The 22,931-nt window shown below is 38.1% G+C and overlaps 1 protein-coding gene across 1 annotated transcript in view; it reads right to left on the bottom strand.

The window, feature by feature from the left end:
- The window catches only part of LOC104981809 (chromosome unknown open reading frame, human C7orf72), a 65,170-nt gene extending 43,255 nt beyond the window's left edge, over positions 1 to 21,915 (bottom strand). Inside the window, exons 1-2 of the mRNA XM_010831053.1 lie at positions 21,357 to 21,915; positions 12,888 to 12,985 (exon numbers count right to left, since the gene is read on the bottom strand). Coding sequence (XP_010829355.1) covers positions 12,888 to 12,985; positions 21,357 to 21,915 — 657 coding nt within the window. The remainder of the gene's footprint in view (positions 1 to 12,887; positions 12,986 to 21,356) is intronic.
- Between the last annotated feature and the right edge of the window lie 1,016 nt (positions 21,916 to 22,931).

Here is a 22,931-nt window from a genome sequence, read left to right as displayed (position 1 = left end):
GTGGGCTGCCGTCTATGGGGTCGTACAGAGTCGGACACGACTGAAGCGACTTAGCAGCAGCAGCAGCAAGCTGTTTTTCACTTGTTTAGTGATTAAGAAGATGTGCTAGAATGTAGATGCCTCATCCAACCATCTGAAACAAAAATAAGTAAAAAAAAAAAAAAAAGCTTGGATGTTGATTGGAATTGCACTAGGACTAAAAATCAACTTAGAAAGGTCTAAAAAAAATTTAACACTGAGCCTTCCAATCCAGATGAGAGCAAATTGCTCTATTTGCATACTTTTTAATGTTTCTCAATACACTTTGTATTTTTGCCAGAGGGTTCCCAAATATTTGTAACTGCTGGTTAAAGCGTTCTTAGATGACTTTTTAAAAATTTACTGTGTTCTCATTTTCTTCTGGCTTGTACGGATTCTAACAAGAAGCCTCTGCCATTTTTATATGTGCTTCTTTGTATATACATTTCTTCCTCTACCTGTTTTAGGATCTTCTCTTTTATCCCTGTTTTTCAGCAATGTGATTGATGTACATGGGTTCATCTATATTCAGCTTGGCATCTGCTGAATTTCTTGGGTCTGCAGATTTATAATTTCCATCCGTTAGGAATAATTTTGGCCATTATTTCCCCCAATAATTTTTCCCACCTTCTTTTCTCCCCTGGGATTCCAACTACATGTATATTAGGCTGCTTGAAATTGTCCCACAGTTGACTGCAGATCTTTTCCCTGTGTTTATTTTGGACAGTTTCTATTCCTATGTCTTTCATTATTCTTTTATTTTGCAGGGTCTAATCTGCTTTCGGAGCTGTTTATCTTTAATTTTAGACGCTGTATTTTTCTCTATAAATCCTTTTGCGTCTTGTTTGTGCAGCCAATTTTCCACGTTGTCATGGTTGTGGTCTCCTCCACAGCCTGAATGTAGGGAACAAATTTGTAACATATTCCTGTTGTTTCTTCATGTCTGTCACTCCTGTGTCTGGTATTATTGATTTGTTTTTCTCTTGACTAGGGTAATATTTTTCTTCTTCTCTGCATAAAAATGATTTTTTTTATTGTGCGTCTGTTTTGCACTTTAGTTTGTTGGTTGCTAGAAGTAGTTTTATACTCAGTATTAGACTCTATTTCAGTGCAAAGTTCAATAATTGAAATCAGTTGGGTGCTTTCGAGGGTTCCTTTTAAACTTTGTTTGTTGAAGTCCAGAGGAACCTTTAGAGGACTGTCTTGACCTGACTAGAGGTGATATCCTTCTGAAGCATCTACTGATATCCCATGTATTAGGTGTCTTCCTTCTTTGTGGGGACATGAACCATCCTCTGACTGTCTGAGTGTCAAGAGAATGATCATGAAGTTCTTTACAGTAGGTCTTTGCCCAGCTTTGGTAATTTCCTCTTAAGGACATGCAGATCTACACTCAGAGACCTGTGCATTCTTTGCCCCACACCCAGGTCTCCAGAGCCCCTTCTATGTAGCTCCCTCCACCCAGATATCCTACTATGCACATTTTGCTTGACTTAGTCACCTGCAACTCCAATTTCCTCAAGTGCATAAGCATGAAAAGCTTTGTATGATTTCCCTTCCTTGGGCTGTGGTTTGGAAACTGTCACTATTTTGTCTATTTTGTCTCCACTTTGCTGCCCATTTTCTAGCTTTCTGAGAAGGTATATTAATTCAGCAAGGAGAGTTTTACTGGTGTTTAGTGGGGAGAAACTAGGAAAGCTGCTAATGATCCTACAATGCACACAATGTCCCGCACAACAAAGAATTACCCAGCCCTTAATGTCAGTGTGGGGCTTCCCTGGTAGCTCAGCGGTAAAGAATCTGCCAGCTGATTCACGAGATGTGGGTTCCATCCCTGGGTTAGGAATATCTCCTGGAGAAGGAAATGGCAACCCACTCCAGTATTCTTGCCTGGGAAATTCCATGGACAGAGGAGCCTGGTAGGCTACACAGTCCGTGAGCCAAAAATGAGTCCGACATGACTTAGCCACTAAATACTACCACCACCACCACCAAATGTCAATTGTATCAAGGTTGAGAAACACTGGTTTGACATATTATACCCAGTCTATTATTTAGCTCTTCTTCAGGGACTCTAATTATACATATATTGTTTCTTCTTTCATTCTGTCTGCCCTCTGATGGTTAAGAATGAGAGGCTTGTGGAAGTTTCCTGATGGGAGAGACTGACTGAGGGGGAATCTGGGTCTTGTTCTGATGGGCAGGGCCATGCTCAGTAAAACTTTAATCCAATTTTCTGTTGATAGGTGGGGCTGCATTCCCTTCCTGTTGTTTGGCCTGAAGCCAAATCATGGCAGAGGTAATGAGAATGGTGACCTCCTTCAAAAGGACTCATGCCCATGCTGCTGTGTTCAGTGCCCCTGACCCCGCAGAAGGCCACCCATGCCTCTACCAGAGACTCCTGGACACTCACAGGCAAGTCTTGCTCACTCTCTTGTGGGACACTGCTCCTTTCTCCTGGCTCCTGGTGCACACAAGGTTTTGTTTGTGCCCTCCAAGAGTCTGTTTCCCCAGTCCTGTGGAAGTTCTGTAATCAAATCCCACTGGCCTCCAAAGTCAGATTCCTTGGGGTTTCTCAGTCCCTTTGCCAAATTCCCAGGTTGGGAAATCTATTGTGGGTCCTAGAACTTTCTTAACAGGTTGAAAATTATTTTGGTATAATTGTTCTGCAGTTTGTGGTTGTCTGCTCGGCAGCTCTATGGTGGGGCTAATGGTGACCTCCTCCAACAGGGCTTCTGCACATGCTGCGTGTCCCAGGTCTGCAGCAGCCAGAGCCCCCATCTCCACAGCAGGCCACTGTTGACCGGTGAGCTGCAATTTTGGAGATCTCAGAGGAGAAGATGAGTGTATGACCTTCTACTCCACTGAATCCCTTAGAAGAAATGGAGTATCCCTCATAGTCAACAAAAGAGTACGAAATGCAGTACTTGGTTGCAATCTCAAAAATGACAGAATGATTTCTGTTCGTTTCCAAGGCAAGCCATTCAATATTACAGTAATCCAAGTCTATGCCCAAACCACTAAAGTCAAAAAAGCTGAAATTGAACAGTTCTATGATGACCTACAAGACCTTCTAGAACTAACAGCAAAAAAAAGATGTCCTTTTCATCATAGGGGTCTGGAATGCAAAAGGAGGAAGTCAAGAAATACCTGGAGTAACCGGCAAGTCTGGCCTTGGAGTATTGAAGCAGGGCAAAGGCTAACAGAGTTTTGCCAAAAAAATGGACTGGTCATAGCAAAACCCTCTTCCAACAACACAAGAGATGATTCCACACATAGACATCACCAGATGGTCAATACTGAAATCAGATTAATTACATTCTTTACAGCCAAAGATGGAGAAGCTCTATACAGTCAGCAAAAACAAGATGAGGAGCTGACTGCACACAGATCATGAACACTTTATTGCAAAATTCAGACTTAAATTGTAGAAAGTATGGAAAACCACTAGACCATTCAGGTATGACCTAAATCAAATCCCTTATGATTATACAGTGGAAGTGAGAAATAGATTTAAGGCATTAGATTTGATAGACAGAGTGCCTAAAGAATTATGGATGGAAGTTCATGACACTGTAGAGGAGACAGTGATCAAGACCATCCCCAAGAAAAATAAATGCAAAAAGGAAAAATGGTTGTTGGAGGAGGCATTACAAATAGCTGAGAAAGGAAGAGAAGCTAAAGGCAAAGGAGAAAAGGAAAGATATACCCATCTGAATGGAGAATTCCAAAGAATAGCAAGGAGAGATAAGAAAGCCTTCCTCAGTGATCAGTGCAAAGAAATGGAGGAAAACAATAGAATGGGAAAGACTAGAGATCTCTTAAAGAAAATTAGAGATACCAAGGGAGCATTTCATGCAAAGATGGGCTCAATACAGGACAGAGACGGTATGGACCTAACAGGAGCAGACGATATCAAGAGGTGGAAAGAATACAAAGAAGAACTATACAAAAAAATCTTAATGACCCAGATAACTATGATAGTGTGATCACTCACCAGAGCCAGACATTCTGGAATGCAAAGTCAAGTGGGCTTTAGGAAGCATCACTAAGAACAAAGCTAGTGGAGGTGATGGAACTCCAGTTGAGCTATTTCAAATCCTAAAAGATGATGCTGTGAAAGTGCTGCACTTAATATGCCAGCAAATTTGGGGAACTCAGCAGTGGCCACAGGACTGGATATAGTCCATTTTCATTCCAACTCCAAAGAAAGGCAATGCCAAAGAATGCTCAAACTACCACACAATTGCACTCATTTCACATACTAGAAAAGTTATGCTCAAAATTCTCCAAGCAAGGCTTCAACAGTATGTGAACTGAGACCTTCCAGATGTTCCAGTTGGATTTAGAGAAGGCAGAGGAATCAGAGATCAAATTGCCAACATCCACTGGATCACAGAAAGTTTCAGAAAGAGAGTACCAAAAAAAAAACACATCTCCTTCTGATTTACTGACTACACCAAAGCCTTTGACTGTGTGGATCACAACAAACTCTGGAAAATTCTTCAAGAGATGGGAATACCAGACCACCTAACCTGCCTCCTGAGAAATCTGTATGCAGGTCAAGAAGCAACAGTTAGAACCAGACATGGAACAACAGACTGGTTCCAAATTGGGAAAGGAGTACGTCAAGGCTGTATACTGTCACCCTGCTAATTTAACTTATATGCAGAGTACATCATATGAAATGCCAGGCTGGATGAAGTACAAGATGTCATACCAATAACCTCAGATATGCAGATGATACCACCTTATAGCAGAAAGCAAAGAGGAACTAAAGAACCTCTTGATGAAAGTCAGAGTGAAAAAGCTGGCTTAAAACTCAACATTCAAAAAACTAAGATCATGGCATCCAGGCCCATCACTTCATGGCAAATAGATGGGGAAACAATGGAAATAGTGACAGACTTTATTACCTTGGGTTCCAAAATCACTATGGATGGTGACTGCAGCCCTGAAAGTAAAAGACACTTGCTCCTCGGAAGAAAAGCTAAGCCAAACCTAGACAGGATATTAAAAAGCAGAGACATTACTTTGGTGACAAAGGTCCATCTAGACAAGGCTATGGTTTTTCCTGTGGTCATGTATGGATGTGAGAGTTGGACTGTGAAGAAGGCTGAGCGCTGAAGAATTGATGCTTTTGAACTGTGGTGTTGGAGAAGACTCTTGAGAGTCCCTTGGACTGCAAGGAGATCAAGCCAGTCAGTCCTGAATATTCATTGGAAGGTCTCATGCTGAAGCTGAAGCTCCAATACACTGGCCATCTGATGCAAATAACTGTCTCACTGAAAAAGACCCTGATGCTGGGAAAGATCAAAGGCAGGAGGAGAAGGGGACAACAGAGGATGAGATGGTTGGACTGCATCACTGACTCCATGTACATGAGTCTGAGCAAGTCTGAGTTGGTGATGGACAGGGAAGCCTGGCTTACTGTAGTCCATGGGGTTGCAAAGAGTCGGACATGACTGAGTGACTGAACTGAACTGTTTCTTCTTTGCATATCTTCCTTTTCAACCATTTTCCCTTAGCTATTTTGAACTAATTCTTTATTGCCTTTTTATTCTCTTGGATGATTTTCATTAAATTTTTATTTTAATTGCCTTTTTCTTGGGTTTCATGTAATGAAGTCATAATTTCTGAATGAATCTTTATTTTACCTAAAATTTTATTTGCAATTATTCTTTGAATTTCTGTATGAAATTTCTGTACTTTTTCACATCCCCAAATGGTTGTTTGAAAATATATAACAAACTTCAGAGTGTATTACAATGCTTTTCTGTTTTATAGTTGGTTTGGGGAGTAATTGTCTTCACTGAAGTATTCTAATTCTTGTTTTCTGTTTTATTACAGTTTAATTCAATCTGTGAATTTCATGTGGTTTATAAAATTTAAAGTTCAGTTGTGCCCTCTTTTGTCAGTGTAGCCAAGTACAATTCCTTTTTTTTTTTCAATCTTATTTGACTGTTAGAAGATGGGCTGTGTAATCTCCAATTAAGTAATTCTTTTTGCCTTTCAGGATCTTAAATTTTCTTCTTTCCTTCCTTTTTTGACCCTTTGTCACCCAACCTCCAAAAAGTGACTCTCATTCCTTTTAATCTTCTTCTCCTACACAACCAATTCCCTTCAGAAACTGCCATCACAAATCACCTGCTATTCTAACTCATTCTCTGTAGACTCATACTTTAGGTTTAGGCATCATTTATATTTTCAGTCTTAGTAGTGTTTGTTGCTCAATTTCGTCCAACTCTTTGTGACCCCTCAGCCTGTCAGACTCTGTTCATGGAATTCTCCAGGCAAGAATACTGGAGTGGGAGGCCATTCCATTCTCCAGGGGATCTTACCGACTGAGGATCAAACCTGGATCTCCTGTACTGCAGGCAGATTCCTGTCTAAATCACCAGAGACTTAGTCTATTTATCCAGGTTAAAAAAAAAAAAAATTTTGGCTGCCTTCTATTTACCATGTAATTTTTGCAAGACTATTTTCATTTACCATAAAAAGTTTTCTGTTGAGAACTTGAGGCATGACTTGTTTTATTTTTAACTTGCAGTAATTTCAATTTTAGAGTTTTTCTGTCTTCTAGTTATGCTGATTTTTAAAAATTATTTTTTTATTGAAGGATAATTGCTTTACAGAATTTTTTTGTTTTCTGTCAAACCTCAACATGGATCAGCCTAAGTATACGTATATCCCCTCCCTATTGAACCTCCCTCACATGTCCCTCCCCATCTCACCCCTCTAGGTTGATACAGAGCTCCTGTTTGAGTTTCCTGAGACATACAGCACATTCCCATTGGCTATCTATTTTACATACGGTAATGTAAGTTTCCATGTTACTCTCTCTAAACATCTCACCCTCTCCTCCCCTCTCCCCATGTCCATAGGTCTCTTCTCTATGTCTGTTTCTCCACTGTTGCCCTGTAAGTAAATTCTTCAGTACCATTTTTCTAGTTCTGTATATATGTGTTAGTATACGATATTTATCTTTCTCTTTTAACTTACTTCACTGTGTATAATAGGCTCTTGAAAACTATTATTTGTCTTATTATGAATTGTTTCTGAGTTTCTGTGGAGAAGGCCAGTTTTATGTGGCCACCATTATACTGGCTCCCCCAAAGTTATATTTTTATTCTTCTTGACTGGCACTGACAGATAACTATCAAATGTTTTTCAGTGAACCAACCTGTGGCACTGCTGATCTTTTAAAATGTGTTTGTTTTCTATTTCCCTAATTTCTTATTTTATCTTTATTATATCCTCCCTTCAGTTAAAAAAAAAATTCCTCTTTTTCTCACTTTTTGAGATGGATGCTTGCATAGTTCTTAAATTTCCAGGACTTCTTCTGCTGTATTTTTTAAGATTATATATTTTCCTCCAGAGATTATTGTAATTGCATTCCCACACATGTTGCTACAGTACTTCCATTTTTAACAGAAACTATAGTTGATGTACAGTATTATATGTTATAGGTGTACAATATAGTGACTCACAATTTTTAAAGATTATACTCCATTTATAGGTTATTATAAAATACAGGTTATATTCCTTGTGTTGTACGATATCTTATTATTGTTCAAGATATTTTCTACTTTTCCCTTATGCTTTCTTCTCTGGTCAGTAACTCACTGAAAAACATATTTTTATATTTTCAAATACATAATCTTTAAGTATATTTTGATTTAATTGTCTTGTAGGCAAAGAATATATTCTGTATGGTTTAAAACATTAAAAAATTAGACTTGTTTTATATGTAATGTGTAGTAATTTTTATCAATGATTATTGCAAAATATTTATTTATGTATGTCTATTAGATCAAGTTGTTAACTGTTTTTATTACAGTGTTTATAGTTCTAGGTTATCTCTAGGTACTATACTACCCATTATCCCATTGTCATGTTAATTAGCACAGTTTATGATGACTCATATTAGCAAGTCATCAGCAAATATTTCAGTGCCTTTGCAGATAAAAATCCATGTTTAGTGCAGAAGTCACCAAAATCAAACCAACACTGTTAGTGTTATGCATGACTAACAAATACGAAATTTATGCCAAACAAATTGGTGCTACCTCAATATAATTTCTACATCTGACCCATACACATAGGAAAGAATAAGAGCTCTGTTAGAGATGGTCCCATCACTTCATGGCAAATAGATGGGGAAACAGTAGAAAGAATGAGAGACTTTATTTTTCTGGGCTCCAAAATCACTGCAGATGGTGACTGCAGCCATGAAATTAAAAGATATTTGCTCCTTGGAAGAAAAGTTATGACCAACCTAGACAGCATATTAAAAAGCAGAGACATGACTTTACCAACGAAAGTCCTTCTAGTCATACTACAGTTTTTCCAGTAGTCATATATGGATGTGAGAGTTGGACTATTAAGAAAGCTGAGTGCCTAAGAATTGGTTCTTTTGAACTGTGGTGTTGGAGAAGACTCTTGAGAGTCCCTTGGACTGCAAGGAGATCAAAGGAAATCAGTCCTGAATATTGATTGGAAGGTCTGATGCTGAAACTGAAGCTCCAATATTTTGGCCACCTGATGTGAAGAACTGACTTACTGGAAAAACCCCTGATGCTAGGAAAGATTGAAGGTGGGAGAAGAGGGAGACAACAAGGATGAGATGGTTGGATGGCATCACCAACTCAATGGACCTGAGTTTGAATAAACTCCAGGAGTTGGTGAGGGACAGGGAGGCCTGGCTTGCTGCACTGTCCATGGGGTCACAAAGAGCCAGACATGACTGAGTGGCTTAACTGAACTGAACTGAACTGAGAGATGGAATGAACAAGTAAAACCAATGGGATCTACTGTTAAAAACGAGGCATGGAAAAATACAAAATCAGATCATTTTTTCAATTTCTAAAAAGCATTCTAAATTACAATTATAATTCATTTGAAATATTTTAGATTGTGAACTTTTCAGCAGTTTACAAGATCTGTCACAATTAACTCGCTTCCCATGGCTAATTATTGATAAAATTGGTGAGTGATGTGTGCCTAAGACTGGTCCTCTTCTAGTTTTAGTGCAAAATTTCTGAAATCTGTCATTTCTTATTGTTCTTAAGAAGATAGCTAACAGGGTCTGAAATTATGCCTCTTCACTTTCTGGTGATCCGTATTAGTGTCCATCGTCATCTTGGTGTATCACATCCTTGGTATCATGCACAGTCTTTCATTGGAAACTGGATTTTTCTCAAATACACAATCTCTTCCATTTCCTGATTAGTCTTGTAAGACAACACTTCTATGTTATGTATCTTCAATTTCTTTATGAACTGTTCTAGTTTCCAGGTCCTCAACTTTACATAATCTACATCATTTCCTAATAAACATTCATTTTCTAGTAGCTATTCTTTTGTGGGTGCATCTTCTTTGTACTTCTGTTTTCTGAATGTTTTGCGTGTACTATTTCATAAAGAAGTGATTAAATTTGCTCTTTGACTTCATCTTTGGTGTTCTTGGAATCTGATTCAATGGAGACCTCTACTAATGACTCTAGATCTAATTTCTTAGATTCTATGACAAGATTGATGACACTGAAGGAGACCTCTTTATGTGCTAATACTTGAGCATCATTCCATTAAGATCTTCCATCGCCATCATCATGAATGTTTCAGTTTCCTAGAGCTTCTTCATGTTGAACAAGACCTAACAAAAGTTAACAACTAATACTCAGATTTTTAAACAATACGATTACTGTAAACAATATGAAGAAAAAACTTTCAAAAACTCTCTCCTTCTTTCCACTTTTGTGTCTCCTATGCTTTGTCTTTAAGACTTTGCTGCCATGTTTATTGGCTGACACCGACAGCTTCTGCTGTCATGTTTGGCATTCTGTATGGAACCATAACTAACCCTTAATGTACAGCAGACACTGTGAGGGGATGCCCCAGGGAACTCCAGAAATAAACAGCAGTGGGTATAATAATTGTATCTTCATATATTGCTTCTATACTAGTCTTTTACACATCTGGGATTCCAAATAAACATACGTTCTTTTTCACTGTATTTTCTATGTTTTTCACTTTCCCATAAAAGTAAACAATTTGGTATTTTCCATCTTTTTATAAATTTGTGCATCAAGAGTAGTTTCCTCTCTTTTATCTACTGTTCTCCAGTTCTCTAACATATCTGATTCACTACAGGATCCATTTATGTTCTCTGTTTTATTTTCCAGTTCTGAAACTACATTTTCCTCAATTTTTGAACTTTGCATTTCACAATTTCCAACTTGTTTACTAAAGTGTTAGCTCATTTCTTTTTCTTTTCAAACATTTTGTGCTACTTCCAATGTTCATAATCAATTTGTGAGTCTTTTTGTTTTTTTCTCATTTTTTTCTGGTTCTCACTCATGGTGTCCATTCTCTTTTTGTGTTTGGTTACAGTTGATTGTGTATTAAACACTATATTTTAAAAGTTATTGACAGAAATAATTTAAGGCTTAGTAATTAGTATATTATTTTCCTCCAAATAAGTTTTCTTTGTATCTGCCTGGAAATGATAGCAATCTTGGGTCACTTTAACACTGGTTAAAGACTTAAAGTTTTCTCATTTATTCTGAAGCCAGTTGTAGTTTTTTTTTTTACTATTGATCTACCCTTACCTTTAAGGTGCCAGCCTTCAGGCATTTAGCTCAAAATAGTGGGTGGTTTTCAAAGATCAATTCTAATTTTTGATGACTTATACCTATATGAGACTAGCAAATGTTCAGTTAAGAGTAGTTTCCCCTTTCAGAGCAGCAAATTCCTATCAGGCCAAAGTGACCCTAAGTGCTGGCTTACATTTTAAAGTTTCTAACCTTTCATTGGTTCAGCAATTTCTCTCCATTAGCTTTTTGATATTAAAAAAGTAAATATTAATCTAGTTATTTCCATTGGAAATATTGTCCCATGTTACTTAGTTAGCTTCCATTACTGGTAGGAAAATATCAAGATTTATTTTGACATACAACTCTATGCTTAAATTTAAATAAGTATGCTTTATGAGTTGTTGCATGACAAGAACTTCAGAATTCTAATTCTAAAATAGATAGCTAGGTAAAGCGTATAGCCTTGCCATAAATTTACAGCCTTTGATGGGGGGAAAAAAGCATCAGTGCCTTCAATAATAATGTCCCCTTTCCAAGCTCTCACAGGACTTATCAGAAGGAGCAATCGATTCTTTCAAGAGTCTGGAGATGGAATAAGCAAAATTAACAAATACAAATTCTCCTTACTATTGAAATCAAATTCTCCATTTCATCTGAATTTAGAATAGTTCAAAACAGGGAAAATCTCCCCCATTTTAATGCCACGATTTTCTCATAGAAAAAAATGCAGACAAGAATAGACATGAAGTCCTGGCATGGTGGACAGTATCTTGAGTAAAGGAGACACAGGTGACATACATTTTGAGTAACCTTTTTATTCCATGGCCATACACCCTAGTGTACCTGATGACCTGTGGGAGGTATGCTCCATTTCTCTTTGTGGTAGAATTAGAAAAAGCAAAGGGAGAGGTGGGAAAAGGAGAAATCAACTTGAGAAACTACAGATAAATTTAGGCAGATCAACTTTAGGAAGGAATAAATACAAGAGTTACAAAAATGGAAATAGATTCCTTGAAGATATCCATAACTTTACTGCTAATAGACATGTTTTTTGGGGGGTGGGGGTGATGAAAATGTTAAAAAATTAGACTGTAGTAATGGTTGCACAATTCAGTGGAGAGCCAAAGAAAAACCCCACTGAACTGAATACTTCAAATGGGCAAGTTTTATGTTTTGTAAAATAAACCTCAGTAAAGCTGCTTAAAAAAAAGAAAACATGTCATATCTATGTATCTCTGGAGGAGTCTCCAAGTAATTAGAGTCTATTAAATCCACATAGGAAGATTCAGAAATATATCCAGCTTTAAAGTTTGACTTTATCTTTGTGGTCAAGTCAGTTGTTTTACATCACTGGGTTTCAGCTTTCTCAAATAATATGAGATAAACACATCGTCTTGTCTAGAAGCAGGAACTGAAACACACTTTTTTTTTTTTTTTCCCCAATTAATACATGGTAGGAGTGCTCCAGGTGAAGTGTAGGATACAACAAGGAAAGGACACTGATGGGAATGTGGTTTCAGCTGAAGTATGGCTTTATTCTTTCTTCAAGGAAGGCAGTCACTGGCAAGTCTGAGTGGTCATGAGGGAGGGTGTATTGTCCAGCTGGTGGCCGTCAGACACATAGTGTCCACTGCCCGCTGCTACTGGGGAGGGTGCACTTGCCAGCAGAGGGGGCCTGGGTTGAACATACCATCATCCACTACTCACTCCTCTTCCATAGTGTTGCTGTAGGGATGCACAGACAATGAGACTCTACAATGACTGTGAACTTCTGCACAGGGCCTGACAGGTAAGGAGTACTTTATAAATGGTAGCTATTAAAAAAAAAAAAAAAAACTTATATGCTAGTTGACTAACAATGCTGTGATAGTTTCAGGTATACAGCAAAGTGATTCCATTATACATGTACCATTCTTCTTCTAATTCTTTTCCCATTTAGGTTATTACAAAATACTGAGCAGAGTTCCCTGTGTTACACAATAGGTCCTCGTTATTCATCCATTTTAAATATAACAGCATGTAAATGTCAATCCCAAACTATCCCTCTCCCCACCCTTACCCTCTAGCAACCATATGTTTGTTAGTTCTTTAAGTCTGTGAGTTTGTTTCTGCTTTGTAAATAAGTTCATTTGTATCATTTTAAGTGCTATCAACAATATTTCTCTCTCAAGATTCAGTATGATAGCTATTTGTTTATAGGACATAAACTATCAAATACACAATGAAATAAGTTGATTACAAATATTACATAACCCATCTAGTAAGAAATTCTTACTGTACATGTTGCTTCCTCATCAAATATATATGGGTGATTTATTGAGTGTTCTCCATGATGCGGTTGGGAAGGAGTAACTTTCAGTGGGCTCGTCCAACCTGAAAACAAAAATGTATGTGGTTTGGGTACATACATATGAAATACATACAAACAAAATGCAATAGAAATTTATTTTTCCACCAGAACTGTTTTCTACTAGAAAGCTGAACTCAGGTGGTGTTTATTTTTCAATGGGTTATCTAAAAACTTTTCTCATTGAGAACAGAACAGCCCTGAGATTTGTATTTTAGTATAATGATAATAGTGTACAATTATCGGATACTTATTACTTATTATTGTAAGAGATCTCTTGGGTACTATTAATCTGTGTATGTGCATGTAAGACATGCTGGAGATGGTGGTGACACAAAGGAGTTTACTATGTAGATAATTCAACCTAATGATAAGAGACTAGCAAATATAAAAGCTGTCTTCAACAAATATTTACTGCCCTATAAATGAAAGAGGATGAATATTTAAAGATGGAAAACAGGTTTCCTGGTTTTTAGGTGCTCATGAACAAATGGAAAAACAGACATGTCAAGTAGGTAATGCAGTATAATGTGTTAACTCTAATAACAGTTGAGCTCTGAGTGCTGAGGGAGTGCAGAGGAGGGACATCTAATCCAGCCAGATTGCAGGAAGTTAGGAACATCTTTCTGACAAAAGACCTGACTTCATTTGACAACTGATTACAACTCGGTTAACAATGGAAGTGGCAGAAGTAGAGTCATTCCAGACAGAGGAACAGTATGTGTGATGGCAGGCTAGACATGTTGAGCAATATCAAAACTCTTATGAGAAATTACTGAAGGTTGGGTATAGCTACATGTTGGAACAGCAGCCAGCGAGTGGTAGAAGATAAACAAAAGAGGTCAGCCAAAGTCAGGACATGAAAGTCGTGGACTTAACCTTCAGAGAGATGGCCATTACAAAGTCCTTAATCAGAGAGACTGATAACTTTGCAAATTACTCTGGTTTGGACAGGAGACTAGTGTAGGTGTAGATAATGCTTGTACCACGGACATCCTTTTCCTACTGTATGGGGGCTTCTAATTTGGTCCTCTACTTTTTAGCTTGGGGCTTCCCTGGGAGTTCAGCTGGTAAAGAATCCGCCTACAATGCAGGAGACCCTGGTTCAATTCCTGGGTCAGGAAGATCGCCTGCAGAAGAGACAGGCTACCCACTCCAGTATACTTGGCCTTCCCTGGTGGCTCAGCTGGTAAAGAATCTACTTGCAATGCAGGAGACCTGGGTTCAATCCCTGGGTTGGGAAGATCCCCTGGAGAAGAGAACGATTACCCACGTTAGTATTCTGGCCTGGAGAATCCCAAGGACTGTACAGTGCATGGGGTTGCAGTCAGAAACGACCGAGCAACTTTCACTTTCAACTTTTCAACTGTTTACCTTTGAAACCCCATAAATTAATCTAACTTAGCAGATGATGAAACTAAAATGTTAAAATGTGGGGCTAGATGGACAGTACATAGATGTTTAAACATAGTTAGAGGGGTTTGGGATAACACAGGAGTACCATGGTTACCATTGATACCAATCTGGTGGAGCTCTATAAGAGAGGGCTGCAATTCTTAGGGCTTAATAACATATATACTTCCTGGCTAAGATGCCAGTGTGACCTCATGAATTATTTGACCTCCTCTGAGTCTTATTTTCCTCACCTTTAATGACTGCTGTCACAGTTGTAAAAACTACAACTGTATTTAAAGGAACTGGCAAATCGGCATGAAGTTCACACCTTTATTTACAACTTTATGAATTATCAATTAGGAGCTATAACATTATTAGTACCCATGGAAGTAATATCATTTTCATAATGATGATGAAGATTCAGTCAGTATTTAACCAAGGAACTCAGGACAGAATCTGAAAAGAGAAGTGGCAATGGAGGGCCAGAGAATTGGGACCCTCTGTGGAGAAGGCAATGGCACCCCACTCCAGTACTCTTGCCTGGAAAATCCCATGGACAGAGGAGCCCAGTAGGTTCCAGTAGGCTCCATGGGGTCACTAAGAGTCAGACACGACTGAGCAACTTCACTTTGACTTTTCACTTTCATGCATTGGAGAAGGAAATGGAAACCCACTCCAGTGTTCTTGCCTGGAGAATTCCAGGGACGGAGGAGCCTGGTGGGCTGCCGTCTATGGGGTCGCACAGAGTCGGACGTGACTGAAGCGACTTAGCAGTAGCAGCAGCAGTGGATCCTGAGGGAAGTCAGAGAGCAGCATGTGAGAAGGCCTTTAACAGCACTGCTGACTGTGAAGATGGAGCTGGCCATGTGAGAGGGCTCCAGGAGCACAGTGTGTCCCTTGGACATCAAAGAGCAAGGAAACGGGTGCCTCAGATGTCAGGGACTGAATTCTGCACAACTGGAATAAACCCCAAAGCAGATTTCCCCCAGACTCTCTAGATATAAACAAAGAGTATACCTGGACTGTGGCATCGTTGGATCTCAAACAAAGAACAGAGAGGCTTCTGACCCACAAACTTGTGAGTAATAAATGTGTTTCATTTAAAGCTGCTAAGTCTGTGGCAGTTTGTTACAGTGGCAAGAGAAATTAATACAGAGGCAGAGGCGAGAGGCCAAGAGGCAGTGCTAATTTCCACAATCATTTCAGCTTTGAGAATGATAATTCTGTGACTCAGCTGGCCAAAGAAAATCCTCCAGAAGATTCTCATGCCAACAGCAGACACGTGGCACTTTTTGGTATCCTCTGATTTGAAGCCATTTTTACCAGATGCTTAGAAAAAAAACAAAAGAAAATAGAAAAACAAGAAAACTAAAATTCTGATTTTAAGCCAGAGTAGAAGTAAACAGTGGAGAAGGAAGTGGCAATCCACTCCAGTGTTCTTGCCTGGAGAATCCCAGGGATGGGGGAGCCTGGTGGGCTGCCGTCTATGGGATCGCACAGAGTCGGACATGACTGAAGCGACTTAGCAGCAGCAGCAGAAGTAAACAGGGCAATGAATTACGGCTACACTGTATTAATACCTCAGGACATCACACTTGCATCTAAGTATGATGATGCCCTTTCTTTTACTGTTTCAGGATCTACTGCTGCACAACAAACACCGCCAAACCTGGTCATGTAAACAACCATTCATCATCTCCTGGGATTCTGAAGCTATGTGATATGGCATAGCTTCGATAGCTGGAAAGGTCCAAAATGACCTCACTCACATGGCTGGCAGGTTGGTGTTGACTATTAGCTATGAGCTAGGCTGGGCCTGAAGACCAGTGCCTGTTATTTTTTTACTATGGATCTAGATTGGGTCTCTCCCAAAATAGTGACTGAAACTTCAGGGGAAGAATCCCAAAAGGACCAATCTCAATGTGTAAGTACTTACCAAGCTTCCACTTGCATCACACTTGCTAATATCTTATTGGTGAAAGCCACTCACATGTCCAAGTCCAGAGTCAAGGTGAGAAGGAAACAGACCTCATTTCATGGTAAGAGAGTTAGCAAGCACACATCAGAAGGCGGTGCGTTGCCAAAAGCACTTTTGGGAACAGCTATTACACTCCTCTCCTTCAAAACCCAGTCTCACTTCATGCTACCAAATACATATCTAAGTCTTTTGTCAAGGAAAGCACTATGGTACTTCCTCATTTATTAGATATTTAACATGTTCAAAATTGTGATTTTTTTTTTTTTTTACATTGAATGGGTTTTCTGTGTAACCCAAAATTATATGAGTCCGGAAGAGTCTATCATGAACACTATTCTCCTATAGGCTTTATTTTTATTATAAAGTATTTCTACAATATGCTGCCTTTAAGGAAACCAAAACATTACAAGAAAGATTTGAGGGCTATTCTAAGTATTTTTTAAATTCATGTGTTATCTCTCCTCTAACGGTTACACTAGGTCTTTAATACACATACACACACACACACACACACACACACATAATACCCTTTGTAAGTTATTTTCCGTAAATTTTCTCTCTCAATATAGCAAAAGGTAGGTGAATTATGTTGACATTTTCAAATAACCAAATTTAGGTTTAGTTTATTTTTTTTTACTATTTTTCTATTCTCTATTTTATTTCTATAAACCAAACATTTGACCTTCAAAATATACGATGCAAATATTGACAGACTTGAAGGGAGGAAACAACTGTACGATAATAGTTGAAGACTTTAGAACTCTACTTTCAATAACAAATAGAACAGCCAAACAAAGGTCAATAAGGAAATAGAGGACTTGAACAATAATTTGATCCAACAGACATATACAGAACACTCTAACCAACAGAACACCCAAGCAGAATACACATTTTGCTCAGGTGCATATGGAACATTCTCTAGTCTATACTGTAGGTGACAAAGCAAGTCTTGGTAAATTTAAAAGGACCAAAAGCATGCAAACTATATTTTCTGATCACAACCAGAAAACAATAAAGTGAAATAAAATTAAACATTGATATATGAAAATTAAACACCACACCCCTAAAACACCAATGGGTCAAAGAAGAAATAACATGGAAAATTAAAAACTATCTTGAGACATATGAAAACTAAAATACAACAGAAGTTATGGGATTCAACAAAAGTAATGCTAAGAGGAAAACTTATAGGTATATAAATGCTTATATTAAAAAAGAAATAGATCTCAAATCAACTACCTCAACTTACACCTTAAAAAAACTATCAAAAGAAGAAACTAAATCAAAGCCAGAAGAAAACAAAATAATAAAGATTAAGTCAGAGATAGACAGAATAGAGAATAGAAAAATAATAGGGAAAATCAATGACAGCAAGAGTTGGTTCTTGAAAAAAATCAACAAAATTGATAAGCATTTAGCTGGGCCGACTCAGAGAAAAAGAAAGAAGACTTAGATAACTAAAATTACAAATGAAAGAGGGGACATGACAGCTGATGTTTGTCCGAGGAGGTCATTGAGAGGCTGTGACCACCCACTGGCCCATGAGCTGAACTCAGGCAATCCAAGGCTCCTCGTCCCCTCCCCTGTCCATAGAATGTATGCTCTGTCCACTGTTCCCACAGTTGGAACTGTTTCAAGGATACAACGCAGAGACTAGAGTATGGTTGTTGAGGCCACAGTGTACATGATTGAGCCCTGTCAAGTCTTCTACGTAGACTTTAAGATTCTGGCAGGCAGGTGTGGAGATCTACTCATCTTGAGGCACCTATGACAAGCACCATAAATAATTTCTCTGCTCATTTAACCTGCCACCCACCCATCTGGGATGTCTGCCTCTTCCTCTTTGCCTTTTGAGTACAGGTTCAGTTCTGTATTTCACCTGAGGAACTCCTGAGATTTTGAACCAACAATTTTATAGAAATAAAAAGGATTATAAGAAAGTACTATCAACAGTTGTATACCAAATAACTTTATAATCTGCATGAAATGGACAAATTTCCTAAAAACACATGACCTACCAAGATTGAATCATAAGGAAACAAAAAATATAAACAGGTCTGTACTGTATAATTTTCTCATATGAGGTAGGTAAAGTGGTCAAATTCAGAGACAGAAAGTAAACTGATTGCTAGCGGGTGAGAATGGGGATGGTATGGAGTTGTGTTCAACGGACATAGATTTCAGTTCTGCAAGATGAAAAATTTTGAAGATCAACAGTTCTAACGGCTGTACAATAATGTGCTTAATATCGATGAACTACACACTTAAAAACGGTTTAGATGGTGATTGAGGGAAGGCTTGTGTACCCCCAAATTCATGGTGCAGCTCTTATGATGCATCATATCATCAACAATATGATGATATTTGGAGGTGGGGCCTTTGGGAAGTAATTAGGTTTGGATAAGGCCATGGAGGTGTGGCTCCCATGACAGGATGGAACCAGGTACAAAAAAACAACTGAACAAAGTTAGATGTCTAGATAAGGTTAAAATAGGATAAAAAATCAGCAATATAACCTTTCAGGATCTTGTTTTGATATCTAAGAAATCCCACTGGAATGTGATATAATTAAGTCTGATAAGATATTCTTCTTTATCAGAATGTATGAGAAATTATGTGTATTAGGTTGGCTAAAATCTGAAAGTACTTATTATTTATAATTAATGATTATTTCCAGAAGCCACAACATCTTTGAAAGCACAGGACAAATTATATTGAATGCAATCCCTAAACTTTGATTGTTCTTTGAACTGTTAAAAGCTAGTAACAGCTACTATTAATTAAATGCTTTACCAGGTTCCATGAATTTTGCTAAGTCCTTTGCCTATCTTAGCTAATTCAGTTCTTACAATTTTATAAAAAAATTTAAATACAAAGGAACTGAAAATTCTGAACTTTGCTTAACTTTCTAACATCTAACAAATGTTATTGTTTCATTCCTCTCTGTCAGATATTTTTACGTGAATAACATTAAATAGCCCTTGCTATTGATTTATAAAGTATAACTAGTATATCAGTTTTACAAATAAGGATACACAGGCACGGAGATGAGCAATGGCTCCTGGGTTATAGTGCAAGTAAGCTTTCTGCCAGGATCTGAGTGCAGATAGTGTGACTCTAGAGCCTATCTTCTGAATTCTGTTGTACTGATCTAAGCAGTGACATAGAGGCTAGATGACCTCTATGCTTGGTTCTCAGTGCACGTCTGTTAACCCTATGTTAGTCATAGGTTAGCCTTAACAAATTATTCCTTCAACCTCTAATGTGCTGGAATGTTTTGACAGTTCACTCTTTGAAAAAGTCACCTCCCCAAAAACCAACAATAATGTTCTTAAAAATTACACTAGGCTGCGATTTTCTGCTTACCAGCAAGGTGACATACTTGTCTAAAATAGGACAATGAAAAATAATTTTGATTCCTTTAAAGAAGTGTCCTTGACAATGACTATTTTTATTATACATTGAAACATTAGCAAAAGACTGAACTCAAGCTCCTTTCTTGACACAGAATTGGGTCACTAGTGCAGAATCAGTGAAAATGTACTATGGCTGTGAGATTGACATGAACTCATCAGTGGTTCCTTCAGTGTGAAGTGCATTTGTTTCTTGTAATATCTTATTACCCTAGATGGTATTTCCAATGAATTATAGAAAAATAATTGACCTCCCTGGTGGTTCAGTGGTAAAGAATTGTGGGTTCAGTCTCTGGTCGGGAAGATCTGCTGGAGAAGGTAATGGCAACCCATGCTAGTATTCTTGCCTGGGAAATCCTATGGACAGAGGGACCTGGTGGGCTTTAGTCCACGGGGTTGTAGAGTCAAACATGACCAAGTGTCTGAACAACAACAAAAATAATTCTTAAAAAAGGTAGTGAACCTTGTATGCATTATTTACATGAAAATTCCAAACTAAGGAATGTCCCCAAGCTTAGCTGCTGAGGCCCCAACTATAGTGCACATTAAAAGTGTAACTATTACCCTGCACTTCTCTCTCACTAAAGTACTCTTATCTCATTTAAAAGCTGGCATCCAGAGGGAGTAGCTTGGGACCACTACCTTGTGGGGCTTTGCACTGCTACTACCTTTAGCCTTTACCCTTATTCCCTTCCCAGTCCCAAGTGCCTATGGCTTCTCTTCATGGAGGAGCGGCAGGAATCGTTGAGTACCCACTGCTGCGAAAAATGGTGATGTCACAGTTTCTCCACACAGCCTCCCTAGGCCTCTGGTCTGTGGTTGGGTGCTCCAGAGGAGCAGGGAAGTGGGCGCAGCCCCGGAAGGCTAGCCTAAGGCTCAGCATCTCTTGCTACAGCAGCCGGCCATTTCCTTTCCCAGAAACTCAAACGTGTTAATCTCTTTTCACTCCCTGCCTGTCAGACACATTCCATACAGGAACACTGCCCATGGTTTTTCTCCGAAAGTGTTTCTCAGCACTTCTGGACCAGGCTTGTGACACTCTCTGGGGGTCTTACAGAGAATCCATAAGGTGCAGCTGTCAGTAACTGTCATCAATTCTGCCTCCAGGGTTGTTGTGGAGTAATTTATGCAGGGGTTGCCTTTCTTCAGCTTTGGTTCTTACCAGACCCTCAAATTTTCTTTCAGCTACTTTCTCACTGCATTTCAGCCTGTGTAAACTTTTTGATAATCATCAGCTAAGTTATTTTTTCCAAGGGAAACAGATAAGGTGGCATGATACGCAATTATCAGAGTTAAATATATTCCTTTGTGGCAAAATTAGGTTATCTGTATGTTTAGAATAAGTTATCTGATATACACTTTGTGTTTGTCACTTACACCAATGAATGCACTTTTTGAAAACCATTTTTTTTTTTACAAACAGGTTTATAAAAAGCTTATCATTCTTACTACATTTTCCTTACAGTCTGTAATTTAAAAATAAGAATTCCTTATTTGGTTCTTTACAATTTTATGTCAAATGAACTGCTAAGTACCGAATGAATCTTAGATCCATGCTCTTCTGTCATTTGAAAGTTTTAAAAATTACAAAGCCTGTATCACTTCATTTACCTCCAAGTCTTGCTCTGATGGAAATGTCTGGTACTGCCCTGGAATTCCACCTTCTGTCCTGTTTCAGTTCTTCCAATAAAATTGTTTTCCTTTTTAATGTCGTCTGAAATCCTGTGTCTGGCCTGGGAACTCGATGTTGAGGTTTCACATCACTGAAATCTACTAGGCTTGGTATGGTCCTGCCAACTCCAGGCTTTAGGTCAGCATCACCACCAGGACTCAAAAACCCTGAACAGGGGTCTTGTAAGGGTACATCATCCCGAAGTGGAAATAATGGATAATCTGGCCCATATGGCGGGGGATATGGATAGTGTAAATGATAGTCCGGCAGGACTGAAGGGGGATAAGGGTGAAATTTAAGAAAAGTAGGGTTGCATTTCTTCTCCATTCTGCCATAGTCATGTCTGTCCTCAACTCCTTTCACAAAAGGCATGTTCAGTTTTCTTAAGAGAGCACAGTAGTGGGGGTAATCTATGTTCTCAACAGCCTTTGTTCTTGAAAGGAAGGATCCTTCAGAGATACTTATCTTTCCAGGTATGAGCTGTGAATATGTATCCATGGCCTCTCACTTTAAAATTGTGGATTGACAGTATATTAATTGCTTCTGATGGCTTCTTTCTCTTTAACTAAAAAACTATTACATTTTTAATAACTGAAGACTCGTTAAACTAATAGAGTTATTGATTTGGCTTTCTCAATGCCAATAGTTTTTTTTTTTTTTTTAAGGCAAATATTTTTTCTCCAGTAAAGGAAGTAAGGGACCAGCACAGAAAAAACAAAAAACAGAGCCCATGTTGCTTGGCAACAGTTAGAACTCTAACCCACTGTATCACTATATACAGCATAATTTAATTCTTAGGTAACACACTGTATCACTATACACATTATAATGTAATTCTTAGGAAAAACAATTAAACAGACTTGTTAGTAAAACCTCCATGATAGTTTCTTCAGCACTGCTCAGGAAAACTGTGCTCATTTATTTTTCAATTTTTCCATAAGTTGATACTTTATGGGCAAATGATATTCAGTAAAGGGTATAAATAAAGCAGTTAATGAAGAGGCAATATATTTTTTAAAGTATTCTCTCATATATTTTAAATATTTTACCTCATAGATATAATAAACTACAAAACATGTTACCTATACAAATGTAAACTGAAAAGTGCAAAAAATGAACATATATTACACTACAGTTAAATCAATATATCTAATTTTTAAAGAAAATTTACATTTATAATCAAAGCATGGGTTTATCTTTTACATGTCCTACATTAGCCTTACTTACCTTTTTTCCACCATGATGGACAGAGTAAGAGCAATGAGGTTCTTAAACTCATTTCAAGAAAACTACAGTAAGCACCAGCTATTAGCTCAATGCAAAAAAAAAAAAAAAAGACATCAATACACTGTTTATTTAATAGCTCATTTCAACTAGATAACTTGGTCTTGCACGAAAACAGCTATCAAAGGAATTCCAGACAGTAGAATTTGGGCATGAAACTCACACTATCCTTACTGGAATAAAACATGCAAATACAAATGACAGACCTACCTTCTGATTTTCAGCAATCA

Source organism: Bison bison, unplaced genomic scaffold (assembly GCF_000754665.1).
Source record: "Bison bison bison isolate TAMUID 2011002044 unplaced genomic scaffold, Bison_UMD1.0 scf7180017864522, whole genome shotgun sequence".
Taxonomy (NCBI): domain Eukaryota; kingdom Metazoa; phylum Chordata; class Mammalia; order Artiodactyla; family Bovidae; genus Bison; species Bison bison.
The sequence above is the reverse complement of the archived record's forward strand: the minus strand, read 5'-3'. Positions and strand labels throughout refer to the sequence as shown.